Source organism: Dromiciops gliroides, chromosome 5 (genome assembly GCF_019393635.1).
Source record: "Dromiciops gliroides isolate mDroGli1 chromosome 5, mDroGli1.pri, whole genome shotgun sequence".
NCBI classification, from domain to species: domain Eukaryota; kingdom Metazoa; phylum Chordata; class Mammalia; order Microbiotheria; family Microbiotheriidae; genus Dromiciops; species Dromiciops gliroides.
In genome coordinates, this window is record NC_057865.1 from 53,436,994 (window position 1) to 53,454,927 (window position 17,934).

At 38.4% G+C, this 17,934-nt stretch overlaps 1 protein-coding gene across 1 annotated transcript in view; it reads right to left on the reverse strand.

Moving 5' to 3' along the window:
- Nucleotides 1–17,934, reverse strand: part of ITGA8 (integrin subunit alpha 8) — a 229,161-nt gene that overhangs the window by 160,778 nt on the left and 50,449 nt on the right. The window contains 7 exon segments of the mRNA XM_043969199.1: nt 2,004–2,056; nt 3,296–3,352; nt 4,447–4,490; nt 9,129–9,173; nt 11,157–11,282; nt 15,644–15,689; nt 17,019–17,080. Of these exon segments, the coding sequence (XP_043825134.1) occupies nt 2,004–2,056; nt 3,296–3,352; nt 4,447–4,490; nt 9,129–9,173; nt 11,157–11,282; nt 15,644–15,689; nt 17,019–17,080 (433 nt within the window).

The following is a 17,934-nucleotide window of genomic DNA, read 5'->3' on the forward strand; positions in this document are numbered from 1 at the left end:
CCCAGCCCAAATCCCACCTTCTATAGGAAGACTTTTCTGATTCCCTCCACACCCCTTAAGTTTGTGCCTTCCCTCTGTTGATTATCTCCAATTTATCCTGTAATTTTTTGTTTCATATGTAACTGTTTACATGTTGTCTCTCCTATAAGACTGTGAGCTCCATGACAGCAGGGACTGTATTTTGCTTTTCTTTGTATACTCAAGGCTTGTCACAGTGCCTGGAACATAGTAAGGACATAATAAATGTTTATGGACTGACCAAACTCCTGAGGCCATTATATTTTTGTATAGCTCGTTTTGCCAGAGTTCATTTATCCTTTGACTAGCCTAAAATTGGCTTCCTTGTAACATCTCTGTCTCTAATGAATTGTTCCTAGTTGGCCTCTGGGCCAAACCCTAGAATGTAAGCTTCCCGAGGGTAGGAACTAACTGGTTTTGCTTTTCTTTGATTCTCTAAGCTTCTTAGAGACTTACTAGTGCCTAGCACACAGTAAGCACTTACTAAATGTTTGTTGCCTAATTGACAAGTCTCATCCCTCTTGCATATCTCCCAGCTACAAAGACAGACCTTGGGGAAGTTACAAGAAAGGAGAGTTACTTTAAAATCATACCTCACCACTGCTATTATTACACTATTAGCATGAAACGATAACTCACTGTATGCAGAGACAGAGAGACATGAAGGAGAACCTTCCATTCTATAGAGAAATACTGAGCAGATGGGTGCTAATAAAGACACTTGAAAACACACAAACATAAACATATAAAACACAATCATTCCCAGCTGTACAAAGATGACACAGCTAATGTTCATTCGAATGGCCTGTCACTTTAATTGTTCCTATTAGGGACTCAAAATCACAAAGGTGTATCTTTAAAAATCAACTACTCTCTTTAGAAAGTAAACAAAACCCACAATTTAGCTCTTTGCCAAGATCACATTATTTGGTTTAACTACTGACCCCTAACAAGAGAGCACCCATTACCAAATTAACAGACCATTAGAAGCATAATTTACTAATTTGTGCATTGTTGATGGATGTGTACAAGAATTACTGGAGGGAGTCAGTGTGGGGAGCCAGATAAGAAAGCCCTCCAAGACTCAGTGTAGGAGATGAATTTTGATTGGTGGTTTAATGAAGGAATAAACAAATTTATAAAGGTAAAGTTGAAGTCAAAATAAAATAACCCCCCTTGGAATGATAGTTTAGAAACTTGTGGGTGGTGGTGAAGAATTAAAGAGGATAGAGAAGAAATATTTAATAGGCACACCACTGAGCCCTAAAGTAGGATAAACAACAGATGTTCTGTGTTCAAATTTTGACTCAGACTTATAAACTGTAAAGTCTTGAGCAACTCATTTTATATTCCTAGGCCCTGGATACCTCTAGAGAAAGAATATATATATATATATATATATATATATATATTTTTTTTTTTTCCCATCTGGGGCATCAACCATTAAGTGGGAAGGGAACGAGTTAACAATGTTGAGGACAGACTAGTGACATGTATAGTCATGTTGAGATGGATGATTTGGTCTTCACTATTCTGGGAGTTTGGGGAGAAAATAAGTAGCACCTCAGCTGTGAGACCCTGGGGAATTGCAGCTGAGCCATGGCACAGCTGGCAGAGGACCATGAGGTAAGCTCTGCAGATGGTAACTGCCTAGTAGGAAGTGTGTCCCCTTTGTTGTTGGTTCCTGAGGCTAATGCTTCTTATACCTCAGATTATTACATATGTAAAATAAGGGACTCAGAGAAAAAAAAAGATTTCTAAAATTCATTCCAGTACTAGCACAGTGGCTGATGGATAGTAGTTGTATAATAAATGCTTGTTAAATGAGTGACCCACTTCCAGCTTAAATTCTATGAGCTTATGAAGATGGACTCTTACTTCTTGTTGAGGAGTCATAAATGAAATGTAAAAGGAAAAATTGAACATTTTTGCATAACCATTGTAAGTTAGGAAAGGAAAAGTTAATATTGCATGCAGTCACTTACCCATCGTTGTTGACATCTGATACTGAAATAGCATATCCAAAATAAGATGCCATCTGCAAATGAAAAACAGAAGATGTTATATACTCTGTGTCCCCAAACTATTTTTATATAATCACCTCTTATTCATCACAATAAAAATACATCTCCAATGCAAGGTAACCACAAAACAATCATGTTTTTTAATGATTATTTCCTCTTATTGCCTTCTTATTTTATTAAATTATCATCACTATGAGCAGAACCAGGAGAACACTGTACACAGTATCAACAACATTGTGTGTTGATCAACTGTGATAGACTTGATTCTTCTCAGCAATACAGTGGTCCAAGATAGTTCCAAAGGACTCGTGATGGAAAGGGCTCTCCAAATCCAGAAAAAAAAAGAGATGTTGAATCTGGATGCAGATCGAACCATACTATTTGTCTTGTTTTTGTTGTTGTTTTTTTCTTTTTTGAGGTTTTGCCTTTTTGCTCTGATTCTTCTCTCATAACACGACTAATGCAGAAATATGTTTAATGTGATTGTATATATATATATATATATATATATATATATATATATATATATATATATATATATATATATATATACACCTATATCAGATTACTTGCTGTCTTGGGGAGGGTGAGGAAGGGGAGGGAGGGAGAAAAATTTGAAACTAGAAATCTTATCAAAACAAATATTGAAAACTATCTCTAAATGTAACCGGAAAATAATAAAATATTTATATGGAAAAAAATTATCATCACTAGTCTGCCTTGGTCTGTCCTTATTTTCCAATGCAGCCTGTAGAACAAGGGCCATTTCTAACTAAAATGCTTAATTCTCTCCCTCAACTCAGGGAAGAGATGAGGGAGGGAAAGACAGCAGTCAGGAAATTCAATTTAGGCTGCTGACCTTTGTGTTAAAGGTCAAGTGGTCAATATCCAGCATGGGATGGAGAACAAAGAGTTGACATCTGACACATCTGTCTGCAAATGCTAGTTTAAAATTCAAAGTCAGAAAGAAAATATTTTGGACTAATCATCATTTTGGATTTTTGAGTCTTAGATCCTTTTTATGAGAGGGATAATCAAGGTATAATTATTTTTTGTAGGCTATTGTTACACCTACTAAAATATAAACCCACAATGTAGCAGACTATATGAAATTCATAAACATTTTTGGTACCAATCTTCATTTAACATTGGTTTTCTTTTCTAATGAAAAGTTGATAGTAAAGTTAAAATAGTAAGATTGGCACGTGAACATCACATACAATAAGTGTTAAAATGTTGAAAATGGAAATTACCTGTTCCCCAGTGAAATTCTGAATAAAGGTCATATCCGTTGAATTGATAATTGAAACCTAAAATCATAGAAATTAGATGTTACATCATTGAGGAGCAATAGAACAACAGCTAGCTTTCAAGGCTCTCTCTTTCTTTGGCCATTTTCTCATTTCTGTGTGTTATTTTCATGTGATGACATAAAATGAGAATTGAAATGGGCAAAATAGATGCAGAGACCACTACTTCTAAAGGTCAGTGAAGGCTTTTCATCCCAAGAGGAGGATCCTTTCCAAACAAAAGTTTTCTGCACTTCCCTTCAGTGGAAAACAGGGAGTCCTCTCCCTCCTCAAATTACCCTGTACTCCTTTCTAGTGGGAGGTAAGCCCCTTAAAGGTAAGAAACTATTTTGTTTTTGTCCTGGTTTCTCCCATGTATTTGGATTGAAGGAATCCAGTGAAAGGTTCCTCTGATCTCTAATTCCTTCTTCACTTATTCAAACATCATTTATTAAGCACCTACTGTGTACAGATACTATACTAGGTAACAGACAAAATGTAAAGTGAAAATTAGAAATGTTCCCTGCCCTAACACAGTGAGGTAGCCCATTAGATAGAGTGATGGACATGAGATCAGGACGATTTGAGTTCAAATTTAGCCTCAGATACTTGTCACAGTCTGACTCTGGGCAAGTCACTTCATCTGTGTTTGCCTCAAGTACTGCATCTGTAAAATGGAGATAACAGTACTTACTTCCCAGGGTGTTTGTGAGGATCCAATAAATAACCAACATTAAGTCTTTTGCAAAACTTAGAGTGCTAATAAATATCATTATTACTGTTATCATTTTCATTCATTTATACTGGTAGAGGGAATTTCTTCAGGTGAAACTTCCTATACTAATGCAAGCATAAGTCTAGACCAAAAAAATATTTTATACATAAATATAGATATATGTGGGTACACCCATACATATATATATATGTATATATGTGAATGTGTAAAACATATGGCATGTATATATATATATGTATCTGTCTATATACATATATATGTTATGTGTATGTGTGTGTATATATATGCACATACACCACACACAGAGATAGAGATGGAGAATGAGTTAGAGATAAAGATACCTCATTAATGAACCTAGAGATGCAGTCATAGTACTTACATAGCCAAAATTCTGAGCACCTCGTGGAACACCAGCTAGGATTTCTGGAAGGAAAAATAGATTATTAGAAAGTAGATGTGCTTTTTCATATTACCAGGTAGGTGATGGTCAAGGCAGAGGAGAGTTTGTGGACAAACTCAGCAGCACATTGAAGTTTGAACTTCAAAGTTGAAGTTCAACTTGAAGCCTGATTTGTATGAAGGCTTTTATACCTTATCCCTTGTCCCATTTGTGCTTCTTTCAAATTGATAAAAAAATAGATGGGAGATTGCTACACTGTCTGCTTCCCCAGTGTACAAAGAGAGAGGTCCTATACATTCACTCTGTTGATATGAGCGACTCCATTTTAGAACTAGATGCCATGCCAATGTAGATCAATCCAGTCTCTCTGGTTCAGTTTACCACATATCCCAGTGTTCTCTGAAAGGATAACTGGAAAAAATGCATTGTCCCAAACAAGAAGAATAAGCTGCTTTGCCCGACCATACAACACTAATTCAAGTACAGCAAGCAGTTTTATACTACCTCCCAGAACAGTGAAAAGCAGCTTTCAAAATAACCAATTGTTTTTCTTAGGGTATAAAAAGTCAGCTTGCTCCTCTATTTGGGGCCCTTTCCTTTAGAGTGCTTCCCAGAGCTATGGCTCTCTAAATAAACTTCTTTCTGACCAGTTGCTTTAGGTGTATTCTTTGGGCTACCTCTTTTGAACCTGATACCAGCTTCTATTGCCTTCCCTGCATGGGCCGGAGAGAAGAAAGGGTAACTCCTGCCACTTCTCTACTTCAAAGGAAGTTCGGTTATCTCATTAAATTCTTGAGGGGTTGATCTTCTTGACTTCCAGTGACTGAAGGCTACTTGGACAAATGTGAAAGAAAGGGTGACTATGGCATGCTCCCATCATAAGTACCATAAGAACTGACTATAAGACTCGGGTGTGCAAGATAGAGAACTCCCATTTAAAATACATTTTCTCCTCAGAACTGGCACATTTTGGGGGGAAACCATTTCTCAGAAACAATAATGGAATCAAGGAATAAATGTAATAAAGCATACCACTCATAACTTAAAGATGGTGGGTAAGGGTCTTCTCATTCAAAAACTTACCTATTTCTAAGAACAACAAACGGCTTCTCCCTTGTTTCTTTGCCCACCTTCCCCTCTGAAATCCAAATTGCAACCCTAACCTTTTACAGAATTTGGGCATTATGAAATTTATCTTGACAGGTTTGGGCTGGATTCGAATTAAGAACAAAGTCATTAATTTTGGGATAGGTATTGGAATTTTCAGTAGTAAATCCATCTACTTAGGGAAAAGGAGCTTTCTGGGAAAATTAAGGAGTGTGGATGTATTGGTATATGAGATGTCTACTTCAGCAACACTTGGCCTTGGCTAAAGTCATCCTTATTTAATGAGGAGGAATTAAATTCACCTGTCACCTCCAAGGCTTTCAACCAGAGGGAAGTATTAGGAAACTGTGAGAACTTAAGAAGGAATCTGCCAACAAGGAAGAAAATATAATGAAAGGAAAGAGACTGGTGATTTCATTTGTAAAGGGAACCCCCAAGTGAAAAATCTCTCTTTAGTAACACAAGTCAGCAGCTTTCCTGCAATTTATAGTTTTAAAGAGTTGCTCAAGGTGGAGAAGTTAAATGGCTTGCTCAGGGTCACAAAGCCAGCATGTGTCAACGATGGGACTTGAACCTAGGTCCTCTTGAATTTGAAGTCAGCTTGTTATCCATTATCCCGTATTGCCTTTCTCAACCAGACAAGAGTTTTATAAATGGATTCAATATATGACATTTACAGGCTATTACCTCCCACAAGTGTACAGACATATACATACACATACACATACACACATACCCCTTTTGAAAGAGTTCAATTTCACAGCATCAAAATAAATGATAACTCTCAATATTTAGAACATGGTAGAGGCCTGAGAAGCCACCTAGTCTGACTCCCTCTTTATAGAGAGGAGGTAATTAAAGCCCAGAAAAGAGAAGTAACTTGTTTAAGAGTATTCAGGTAGCAGGAAGAAGAGATGGGGTGCAAATTCAAGTCTTCCGACTCTAAATCCAGCACCCTTTCCAGTATGGAATGCTAGCCCTCATGAGTTTAACTCAAAAGTTGTTGAAGTTTTAACTAGTTTTGCTAAACATCCTGAATCTGAGAAAAATGGAGCTGGAAGGAACCTTAGAGACTGGCAAAAATAAGATATAGTGGGAGGAGACGCAAAAGCTGGGTTCAGATATGTTAAGGGTCATGAAGGAGGAATGAGTCTGGTTCTGCTGGGTCCCAGAGGGTAGGACTACAAGGCATGGATGGGAGGGACAGAGACACAGATTATTTTTTGATGGAAAGTCAAATTTCCTAACAATTGGGAAACCTATCCCCCATAGTGCTATGAGAGGTGGTGGGTGATGCTTCATTGGAAGTCTCAAAGGAGAGGCAGGGTGGACACTCCTATAGAAGAGATTCCTGGTCAGGTCTGGGTTAGACTCAGTGGCCTCTGTGGTCTGCTCCAACTTGGGATGTTATGTTTATTCAACCTATCTCCTATTTTACAGAAGAGGAAACTGAGGCCCTGACCCAAAAAGTCATCTGTTTAAGATCATATAGCTAATAAGTGGCAGAACCAGAGCATGGACCTAGGTCCTCTAAGTCTAGATCTCAGACTCTTTAAGAACTCTATTTAAAATCCCTTAATTTTATTTTGTTTTGTTTTAGAGGAAATTAGACACGAGCTTGGACAGTTTTAGTTGCTGGGAATGTAACTCATGTGAGGAGTAATACTGCTAGCTAATTGGGAGTATTCTTGTTAGGAAGCCAGGACATGAAGGTTCTTCTCACTTTGTTCAAGTCACTTTTGAGTTATTTTTCAGTCATGTCTGTATCTGCATGACCCCATTTGGGGTTTTCTTGGTGAAGATACCATTTCCTGGCAAAGATTGTCATTTCTTTCTTCAGTTTCTTTTACAGATGAGGAAACTGAGGCAAACAGGGTTAAATGACTTGCCTAGGGTCACATAGCTAGTAAGTATCTGAGGCCTGATTTGAACTCAGGAACATGAGTCATTCTGACTCCCAGTCTGGCACTCTATCCACTGTGCCAACTAACTACCCTGTCCTCTCTCCAGAACCTAAGAAGACACCCTCACTCCCCAGCCCTTTCATCAGTATAGGAGAGAGTTTTGGTCTTAGGGTCAGAAGGCCTGCATTGGATTCCAGTGATTGGATGGAACTTTCAATGCCATTCACTGCTCAGGCAATGACAGGGTCTGGCTTCACTGAAAGAGAAGGGGGATCCACAGGGGCCAAATTATTTGCTTGAGCCTGGCTTCGATGCATCTGACTGGATTACTAGAGGATGTGAAATTACTCATTCTGTTTGACAGGCTTCTCTCTTCACCCCCTTGTGGGACAGTTTCATTGAGTAAATAGAAGGCGGGTGGCCTATTTAGCCTTGACCTGCCTGGGAGGTTTGTATTTTTTTTTAACTAATGAAGATGTTCTCAGATACTGGAATTTCAAAAGCAGCTTACGAGAGTTTCTGGAAATCACTAAAGACTTGGATCTGTTGTCTGAGTAGTCTTCATTTCAACAGTGTTTGTGAGATAGGAAGGTAGCTGCTCTTTCCCAATCCCTCCTTCTAAAATCTATGGCTGCAGATCACCAATGCCTTCTCCTGGGTCAGAATTGAACAACAGCCCAAGAGCAAGGCTGTTCTTGATTTCTTTCCCACAAGTGCTGAAACCAACATCCTAAAACTGTTGTGCTCGCAGATTGTCTGGTGCTTTTTATAGTTTCCTTTGCAAAATTCCTGAGTGACTGCAGGACTGAGAACCCCCTCCCCCCAATAGTATTAGATCTTTGGTCCTCTTCACAATCTTCCCCATTACCAACTTCGTCTCTTCTTAGCCACAAAACAAAACAACAAAAAATTCCAATATAAGAACTGGCTTGAATTAAGCAGATATCTTTAAGAAAATAAACAATTCTCCTGCAACTAAACTCTAGCTAATTGCAGGATGCATTTTATGTTTCTGCATTACATGCAGTATCAACATATGACTGATAATAGGATTATCTGCCTTCCTACACATGACTGTATTCAACATGTTCTAAATTTTATTCTTCGAAGAATATGAAATGGAGCAGATAGATAAACAGCAGTTATTGTCCAGCAGAGATATAAATATCAGTGACCTGGACTGGATGGAGAATTCTTGTTCTCTCCTAGATCTGTTACTAAATGCATCACATTGTCCAAGTCACTAAACATTTGGTAAATCCTCTAGGCAGAACCTGAGAAAGATGCCCTCACTTCCTAGGTCTTTCATCAGTATAGGGGGAAAAGTTTTGGTCTTGGGATTAGGAGACCTGAATTTGACTCTAAATTCTAGCATTTACCATCTGTGTGACCTGAACCTGGACAAACTTTGCTACCATTCCTCTCTGGGACTCAGTTTTGTTATATGTAAACTGTTGGACTAAATGATTTCCAAGGTCCTTTCTACCTCTAGGCCTATGTTATGATGATCCTAAGTCATTCAGCTTCTTTGGACTTCAGGGTTTTTTTTTTATTTGTAAAATATGCATGATGAAAATAGCACTTCCTATCCACATTGTGGGGAAGAAAGTTCACTGTCACCCTTACAGCGATCAAAGCAACATTTCCTACCTTGCTGAGAATCTCCAGTAAATTCTCCAGCAGCAACTGAATATCCTGTAAAACAAACAAACAAAAAATACAAAATGAATAAATGAACAAGTCTCAGCTGGGAAGACTGACAAATAAACTATGCAGAAAGAATTTTGCAGGGTTAGTTACTTCCAGGCTCCTCCTTCATTTGGAGAACTCTAGAAACTTTACAAAAGAGGAAGTCTGAGCATTAGTCAAGTTGACTTGTATGTGTTCCCTCTATAGAAAGCAATAAAGGAGGGCTACTGATCACTATTAAGAGCACAACAACATCACAAACTCCTGATGTTCAAGATGCTAAAGATGTTTCCTAATTCAAGCTGAAATCAGGACTTGTAGCAATTACATTATTAATTGTAGTTTCACCTTGCTTGTTAATATCTAGGTGCTAGCAACTACTCTCTCTGATATGCCATATATAGCTACTTAGATTTTTCCATTTCAGGCAATCAGAAAAAGCTCAGGTTTCCTACTTAGCTGAAAAGTACTCTTCCCAACTTTCCTTTCATTAAAAAAGCAAAGTGGGGGCAGCTAGGTGGCGCAGTGGATAGAGCACCGGCCCTGGAGTCAGGAGTACCTGAGTTCAAATCTGGCCTCAGACACTTAACACTTACTAGCTGTGTGACCCTGGGCAAGTCACTTAACCCCAATTGCCTCACTAAAAAAAAAAAAAAAAAAAAAAAAGCAAAGTGAAAAAATCAGCAATGTATCTGCAGACAAGACACAACCAGGCTTCTTGATTTCTCGAGATACACATGTGACATTAAGACCTGTCATTTTTCTGTCCTCTGTCACAAAAATTTATAGTTAAAGACAACTCTTATGTGGAACCATATAAGAAACACAAGATGGTTTTCTGTCATTTTCGGTCATGTCTTCATAGCCCCATTTGGGATTTTCTTGGCAAAGATACTAGAGTAATTGGTCATTTACTTCTCAAGCTCATTTTACAGATGAGGAAACTGAGGCAAACAGGGTTAAGTGACTTGCCCAGGGTCCTACAGCTTAATAAGCATCAGAAGCCACATTTGAACTGGAGATGACTCTTCCTACCCAGGGTCAGCACTCTAACCACTGCACCACCTAGCTGCCCAATCACAGGATGGTGTACATGTGAAAAATCTGATCTTTTTTTTACTGATCTCAACATGGCATCATGTAGCCAGTGTTAGGATTCTCCAAAACTGCTATGGCAATCTTGAGAACATTAATTCTGCCTCATATTTTAAAACACTTGGGCAACAAACCTTCAATTAATTCAATTGAATTCAATTTAACAAGTATTTATTAAGCACCTGTTATATTTACTAAGTCCTCTGCTAGGTACCAGAAATACAAGTACAAAAATAAAACTACGTCCTCAAGGCATTTCCATGAACAACATATATGCATATCAATAAACACTAAATAGATCCAAATTAATTGCAGGATTTGGGAAGGTCCTAACACCCTAAGGGAGGAGGGAAAATCAGGAAAGACTTCCCATACTTAGCATTTGAGCTGAGCCTTGAAGGAAGCTAGAGATTCCAAGAGCTGAGGAGAAAGAGCATTCCAGGCATGAAGCAAAATATGTACATACCAAGACACAGAAGAAAAAATGGAATGCCACGTACAGTCAATGGTGTCAATTTTTTTCAAATTAAAGATGACGAAAGTAAATTTAGTGGCCCTCTAGTCCAATCCCCTCATTTTACAGATGAGAAAACAGTTTCAGAGAGATTAAGGGAACTCGTCAGGGCCATACTGGGACCAAGGCTTCTTAGTGGTATTTCCATTTACTGTGCTGATGACTTTCCATTATATGAATGTTGCTTACTGTGGTTGACCCGAGTGATTTAGGAAAACTCTTTGGAAAAGGGAAGTTGAGAGACTTAATATGAAAAAGGGCCCCTCCCCTCTTCCTTACATGATCACAAAGTCAAGGGATTTTTCACATTGGTCATGGGGGAGACTTGCATTTCTAGCCAAGAGCAATTGCAAATACCTGCAGGAGGCCATGAATCTTACCAAGGTAGCTGTCATCATAGGACGCTGGAGCGACTCCAGTTTGTTTTTCTTGAGTTAGTTTTCTTAGAATATCCTTGAATGAGTAATTGGCGATGATGTCAGCAATACTGGCTGTAATCACCTGGCCTGGGGTCAAATAACTTCACAGGTTAAAAGAAAGCAAGGAAGCACCATGTTTCTTATAATCCAATCCAAGAAAAAGTCATGCAGTCTACTGAAATACTCAGTTCAACAGATACATGGAGGGAGCTATTGATAATTTCTGGGGTGAAAACAACAACAATAACAAGATACACACATCGGGAATTCTGGTCAGAATAAATTACAGTACAGTAATTAAATCATTACATTTTGGATTGTTCTCACTCTGAATCTGCTAACTCAACTTGAGCTACTCTGGGCTACCAGGCATAACATGTACCTTTCTTCCTGGAAGCATATTTGGGGGGTAACTAGGTAGCTCAGTGGATAAAGCACCAGCCCTGGATTCGGGAGGACCTGAGTTCAAATCTGGCCTCAGACACTTGACACTTACTAGGCTGTGTGACCCTGGGCAAGTCACTTAACCCTCATTGCCCCACCCCACCCCATCCCCCAAAAAAAGGAAAAAAGAAAGAAGCATATTTGCTGGAATTCTATTTTAAAATGATAAGATCATAGATTTAGAGGTAGGAGCAATCTCAAAGATCATCTGGTCCACAAACCTCCTTTTGTAAATGAGAAAATTAAGTCTAGAGCAAGGAAATGAGTTGCCCACCAAGATCACAAAAGAAGTAAGTGGCAGAGTCAGGATTTGAACCCAGATCCTCTGGGACTAAATACAGGGTTCTTCCATTATACCACATTTCTTGCATACCTCATTGGTATTGAAAGTAAAAAACTGAACTTCTGGTCTTCATTTCCTCATCTATCAAATAAAGACTTTAGACTAGAGGACAGTTAAAGGACAGCACTGTAGCTCATTTGTGCTTTTGTATTCCCAGTGCTTAAGGCAGTGCCTGACATGTTAGGTTCTTCCTAAATACTTGTTGATTTTCATTGACTCTAATTCTTGGATCTTATGAACTCAAATTAACTGCCAAGATAGGAAGTTTCCAAGGGTAAAGGAAAACCTCAACCCAGCCCACACTTTGTTGTCCTATTCCTCTACATGGTGAAGTGTTAGTAGTTACTCAGTTGTTTTTCAATTGTGTTCTAGAGTCTTTGTGACTCCATTGGGGGTTTTCTTGACAGAGATACTGAAGTGGTTTGACATTTCCCTCTCCAGCTCATTTAACAGCTGAAGAAACTGAGGCAAATGGGTTTAAGTGACTTGCCCAAGGTCACATAGCTAGTAAGTGTCTGATGCCAGATTTGAATTTCTCATCCCGACTCTAGACGTAGCACTCTATCTAACAAGCCACCTAGCCGCCTTGGTGTTATACACCACACCAAATGACTATTATTCCTGCAGACTAGCAGAAGAGAATTAAAATTATTTTTTTCTGACAATCATTTGCCCATTTTCCACCCAAGTCTGAATTGCTTTTTAAAGCACAGTTTTTTTATAGTCTCTATTAGAATGCAAAATTAATGTTGAGATGTGCCATGTGAAAGGGGTGGGGTCACAACTCCAGTGACTGTCCCGTCTTCATCGTCAGTTTTCCTGGCTGACTTGAATTGCAGGACAGGCTCAAGCAATTCATCCTAAAGTAGAGGAAGTCTGTTCCTTCCTGGCCATCCCAAACTCCATAGACTCGAATGAAAAAAAAGGATCTGATAGTGGAGAAATCTGCTGGTCAGTAATCTACCATGAATTTCATTTTATTTTTACAGTTCCCAAACTGCAAATGAAATTTTAAAAACCTAACCATTCTATTAATACACTTGAAAAACCCATTAATGGGCATGGACTGACAGGAATGTTGTTGAAGATATCTGAATGTGTAAATTGTGTTTTTAAAGTTTAAATTCATTGTTCATGTCAATCAATTCTTTTCATTATTGCTTAAGGCAATGCTTGCAATAAATTATTTATTTAAAAAAGAGAGAACAATAACCTAAACTAAATAAAGGACTTATATCAACCACTGACTTTGTGTGTGTAGGTGTGTATGTGTGTGTGGGGGGGGGGCAATGAGGGTTAAGTGACTTGCCCAGGGTCACACAGCTAGTAAGTGTCAAGTTTCTGAGGCCAGATTTGAACTCAGGTCCTCCTGAATCCAGGGCCAGTGCTTTATCCACCTAGCCACCTAGCTGCCCCCCCCAACTTTTTAATATTGAATTTATGTGCATTTCTAACACATACAATTCTAACAGTGGAAAGCATGAGTATGTCATAGCCTGGTCCCTGTGTGACTTTCTACCAAAATGGAAATCCAAGATGGTGACAAAATCTGGCAAATATTTATAGGACATAATTTTTACTCAAATAAAAGCTCTTTAGAAAGTCTTGCAGTATATCTATACTCTTCCATCTCAGACATCTAACAATTCTCCACTACAACTTTTCTAACACCCATTTCAATACAACAATCACTATCCATTTGCCTTTTTAGAGTCTTCTACCTTTCTCCAAGTTACATAACAGTCCTTTGAAACAGACAGTACAACTCCTATGAACCACCCCCTCCTGTTTTTATAAAGAATGCTGGGCCTACAGTCAAGAACTTGGATTCAAATCTAGCCTCAGACACTAATTAGTTCTGTGGCCCTTGGAAAGTCATTTAACCTCATTCTGCCTCAGTTTCTTCAACTTTAAAATTTAGGGGAAAATGGCACCTACCTCACAGGGTTGTTTTGAGGATAAAATGAGATCATGTATGTAAAGTGGTTTGCAAACTTAGAGTGCTATAGAAATGATAGCTATCAACTGTGAGGAGGAATCTGATACTCAGTGACTTCATAAAGATACCAAAGCTAGTAAAGTCAAAACAACCAACTTATCAATGAACAAACATTTAATAAGCATTTACCATGGGCTGGATACCAAGGATACCAAAGAAAGAAAGCAATAAAGAAAGCAAGGAAGGAAGAAATGAAGGAGGGAAAGAGTGAGAAAAAGAAAAGGAAAGGAAGGGAGTAAGAAAAAGGAAGGAAGGAAAGAAGAAAGAAAGAAAGAAAGAAAGAAAGAAAGAAAGAAAGAAAGAAAGAAAGAAAGAAAGAAAGAAAGAAAGAAAGAAAGAACAGAAGGAAGGAAGGAAGGAAGGAAGGAAGGAAGGAAGGAAGGAAGGAAGGAAGGAAGGAAGGAAGGAAGGAAGGAAGGAAGGAAGGAAGGAAGGAAGGAAGGAAGGAAGAGCCCCTGCTCCTGAGAAGCATCTATTCCATTGTGGTACCCACTGAACTTAACCATCTCTTCTGACTGAGTGAAGAGCCTGCTATTTGGCCACAATGCTTTTAAGATGAGCATCCAAAGGAAGAATGTGATCTGGTAATTTCCTGTCTTTCAGAGGGAAGATATTAAATCTGTCAGTTTGGGGATATGCTCTTTAAAGACCAACATGTAATAATTAATTTAAAAGCCAAATTTCTCCCCCAGTGAATTAACACATGGTTCCCACGCTGCTTGGGACCGAAGCAAGTAAAACAAGGAAACAGGGCCATAAACCTGATCTGATGCCTGTGATTTAAAGGGCTGTTCTGAGTCAGACAATGGCCATTACTCATGTCTTGTCCAGGGAGAACAATGCTACAGAATTTGCCAAGTTTCCTAAGCCTTGGGATGGGGCGGAGGGGTGGGGGGAAGTTGCTTTTAGATATTCCTAATAATTCTCATATTAAACTTGGATGCAGTCATGAAACCAACTGAAAGCTGTAAATTTTCTCAGGAAAAAATCAAATGATTTTATTGGTATGGAGAGAACTCATGCTATAGAAACTCTCTCCTCTATACAGATTGGCCACTGTCTGCACATTATAGTCTGAAAGAGTTTTTAGGAGCCCTGAGAGGCTGAGACCCTCCCTTTGGTCACGTAGTTAGTAGAGACAGGACATGAACCCAGATCTTTAGAGGCCTAGTCATCCAGATGTGATGCCACACCACCTTGGTTGCTCTCACTTAAGGCAATATTTCCCTAAAGCATCTCCATTAGCTCCAGCTCTGCTTAGGGAAAATAAAAGAAAATGTGGCATTGATTGAGGGGCAAAAAAAATTTAATAAAGCACAATCGAGAAAAGATCTCAGAACATAATTCTATTTCTTTAGCTTTCTAATACTTCTGCTGCCTCAAATATTTTGATTGTTTTGTAAAAAAAAAGAAATTAATAAGAAAACAAAAGATGTCAATTCATTCAGTTATAGTAATCCTATGGGGATGGTCGGAAGGGATAGCTTATTTAATTGTAACCTGATTTCAAAACGTCATTCACATAGACAAGTATGGACTCTGTGAATGAAGACAGAAAATTAAATGTCATTGAAGTCCCACTTTTGGTGTCATTTGTGCCTCATAACTGTGTTTTATTGGTATCCCCCAAATGTGGATTTCCTCTATCCCATCAAAACCTACCTTGCCAGTAAAAACTTCCAGGTCCTCCTACTATCAGATCTCCATTCTATAGAAAAGAAACAAACCGCAGTGACATTCATTTTTTAAAAATGATTAATGCACAGTAAATTATTTAAATAAGTCTTTCTCAGAACAGTTCCTGGCACATAGTAGGTGCTTAATAAACACTTGACTCACACACACACACACACACACACACATATATATATATATACACACACATATATACACACAGACATACATGCGTCCATTAATTAATCATTAAAAGGAACTTCTCTACCAACCATATTAACGTGAAGTTAAGAGTAATAGCTCACGTGCATTTTGTGCTTTAAAGTTTTCAAGGTATATTCCAGACATTATTTCACTTGAGCCCTATAGCAACTCTATGATATTAACTACAGATTATATTATCTCCATTTTGTAGATTAAAAAAAACTAAGGTTGCCCATGGTTGCACAGCTGGTACATTTCAAACGCAGGATTCAAACCCAGGTTTCTCTTGGCCCCACTACACATGTCCAGGTTCATTTTCTTTCTTTTCTTTGGCTCTGATTCATTCAGAAGCAAGGTCCAAATAATAGATTTTAAATTAAACAATCAATAAGAAGACAGCTAAGTTTTTACATTTTCAAGCTATTTGAATTAATGAGCCAAAGCGGATTCTGTCTTAGCCACAAATATAATTCAGCTCCCTGGGATTGCATCACAAAAACAAATCACTAATGCCTTTGCAACCACCTTGACTCCATATAATAATGCACATGATCATTTGATTCTGAAGAAAAAGGCTCAAATCAATCTCATGCTTGTGTAATGATAGTGAATGTGGCTATAACAGCAGTCTCCCACTTCTTTTCCCTTTTTCTTTTCTTGTTCAATTCTTATTATCTGTACCAAGATACTCTGGGACCTCCAGAGTGACCCTCAGCCCCTTCTGACTCTCATCATGATCACCCCCTCCCAACCTCCAATTTCAGTGGAGAAAAGATCTATGGGAAAACAGTTTGTAGGTTGCTAGTATTCTTGTTATTTGCAAGGCTCACATAAATGTCCTCTCTCTGTCCCCATTCCAGCTACATCTTACTTTGATCTAACACTTATCAAAGAGGTTATAGATTTTGGTACTCATACATAATATATTTAATATTTATTAGAGGCAGTACAGAGATAGTTCTAGAGACAATGCTGGTTATCTTTTTTAAAAAACTGATTTATGAGTTATTATAAACATACAATGATTGTTTTTCCCCTATTAGAAACACAAATGGCATCTGAACAAGCTAGTAAGAGAGGTAACTAATTTGGGGAGAGTTTCCAAAACAAACAGATAAATTAAGTGTTGCCTGAAAGCAACAAGTGAAGCAAATCTCACCTTGTAAAAATCCAAACTGAAGCCTGCTTGACAGTAACCTTGGCCTTCAGGGTCAGCATTGCCTGCAAAGATCAAAACACAGAGCAGTTAGAATACGGAGCTTTCCCCCAAAGGATGTCTTCTTTCTGTCCCTGTTAAGATGTCCCTTTTAACCAGAGACTACAAGCAACACAATCATTATATTTGGCTTTGCTGTTTTCTTTGCACTCACTATTCATTCTCTTGGTACTTCCAAAGGGATTTGTTCATCTAAATATCAGTGGTCTACTATGGCCAAAGGAGTCTGGGCCATGAGCAATCATCCAGGCAAGTCATTATCTCTGGCTTCACAAATCATATGTAGGGGGAATAACGGGTTGTTTTGTGTTTTCCCCTTTTCAGGGTTAGAGCAAGTCTTCTAAGTAAAACTATAGTCCTTCGGTAAAATGCTAGATTTGCCTGAGCTCAAGGAGGTTTACTTAGTAGTTGTGTGACCCTGGATAAGTCATATAACTGTAATGCAAAATGGGGGTAAGAATATCACCACCCTCACAGTGTTGTTATAAAAGTCACAGGATCAAAGACTTGGAGTTGGGAAAGGACCTTAAGGGTCAGCTAATTAAACCCCTAGATTTTACAGAAGAGGAACCCTGATCCCAGAGAGGTTGAAGTTGCCCAATGTAACACAGGTAGTAAGTAGTAGAGTCAGGATATCAATCCAGGTCCTTTGACCCCCAAACCAGCATACTTTCCGCTATGCCACAGAGCCTCCAAATTCCCAAATGGGATAAGGTAGGCAAAGTGCTTTATATAAAAATGAACTAGTATTATTTAATTCAATAAGAATAGATATTTCTGGAATTGAAGTACGTTGAATTGCTCACTCTCAGGGAAGGCTCACATGTCAAAATTAGCAGGAAATATATTATTATAAAGT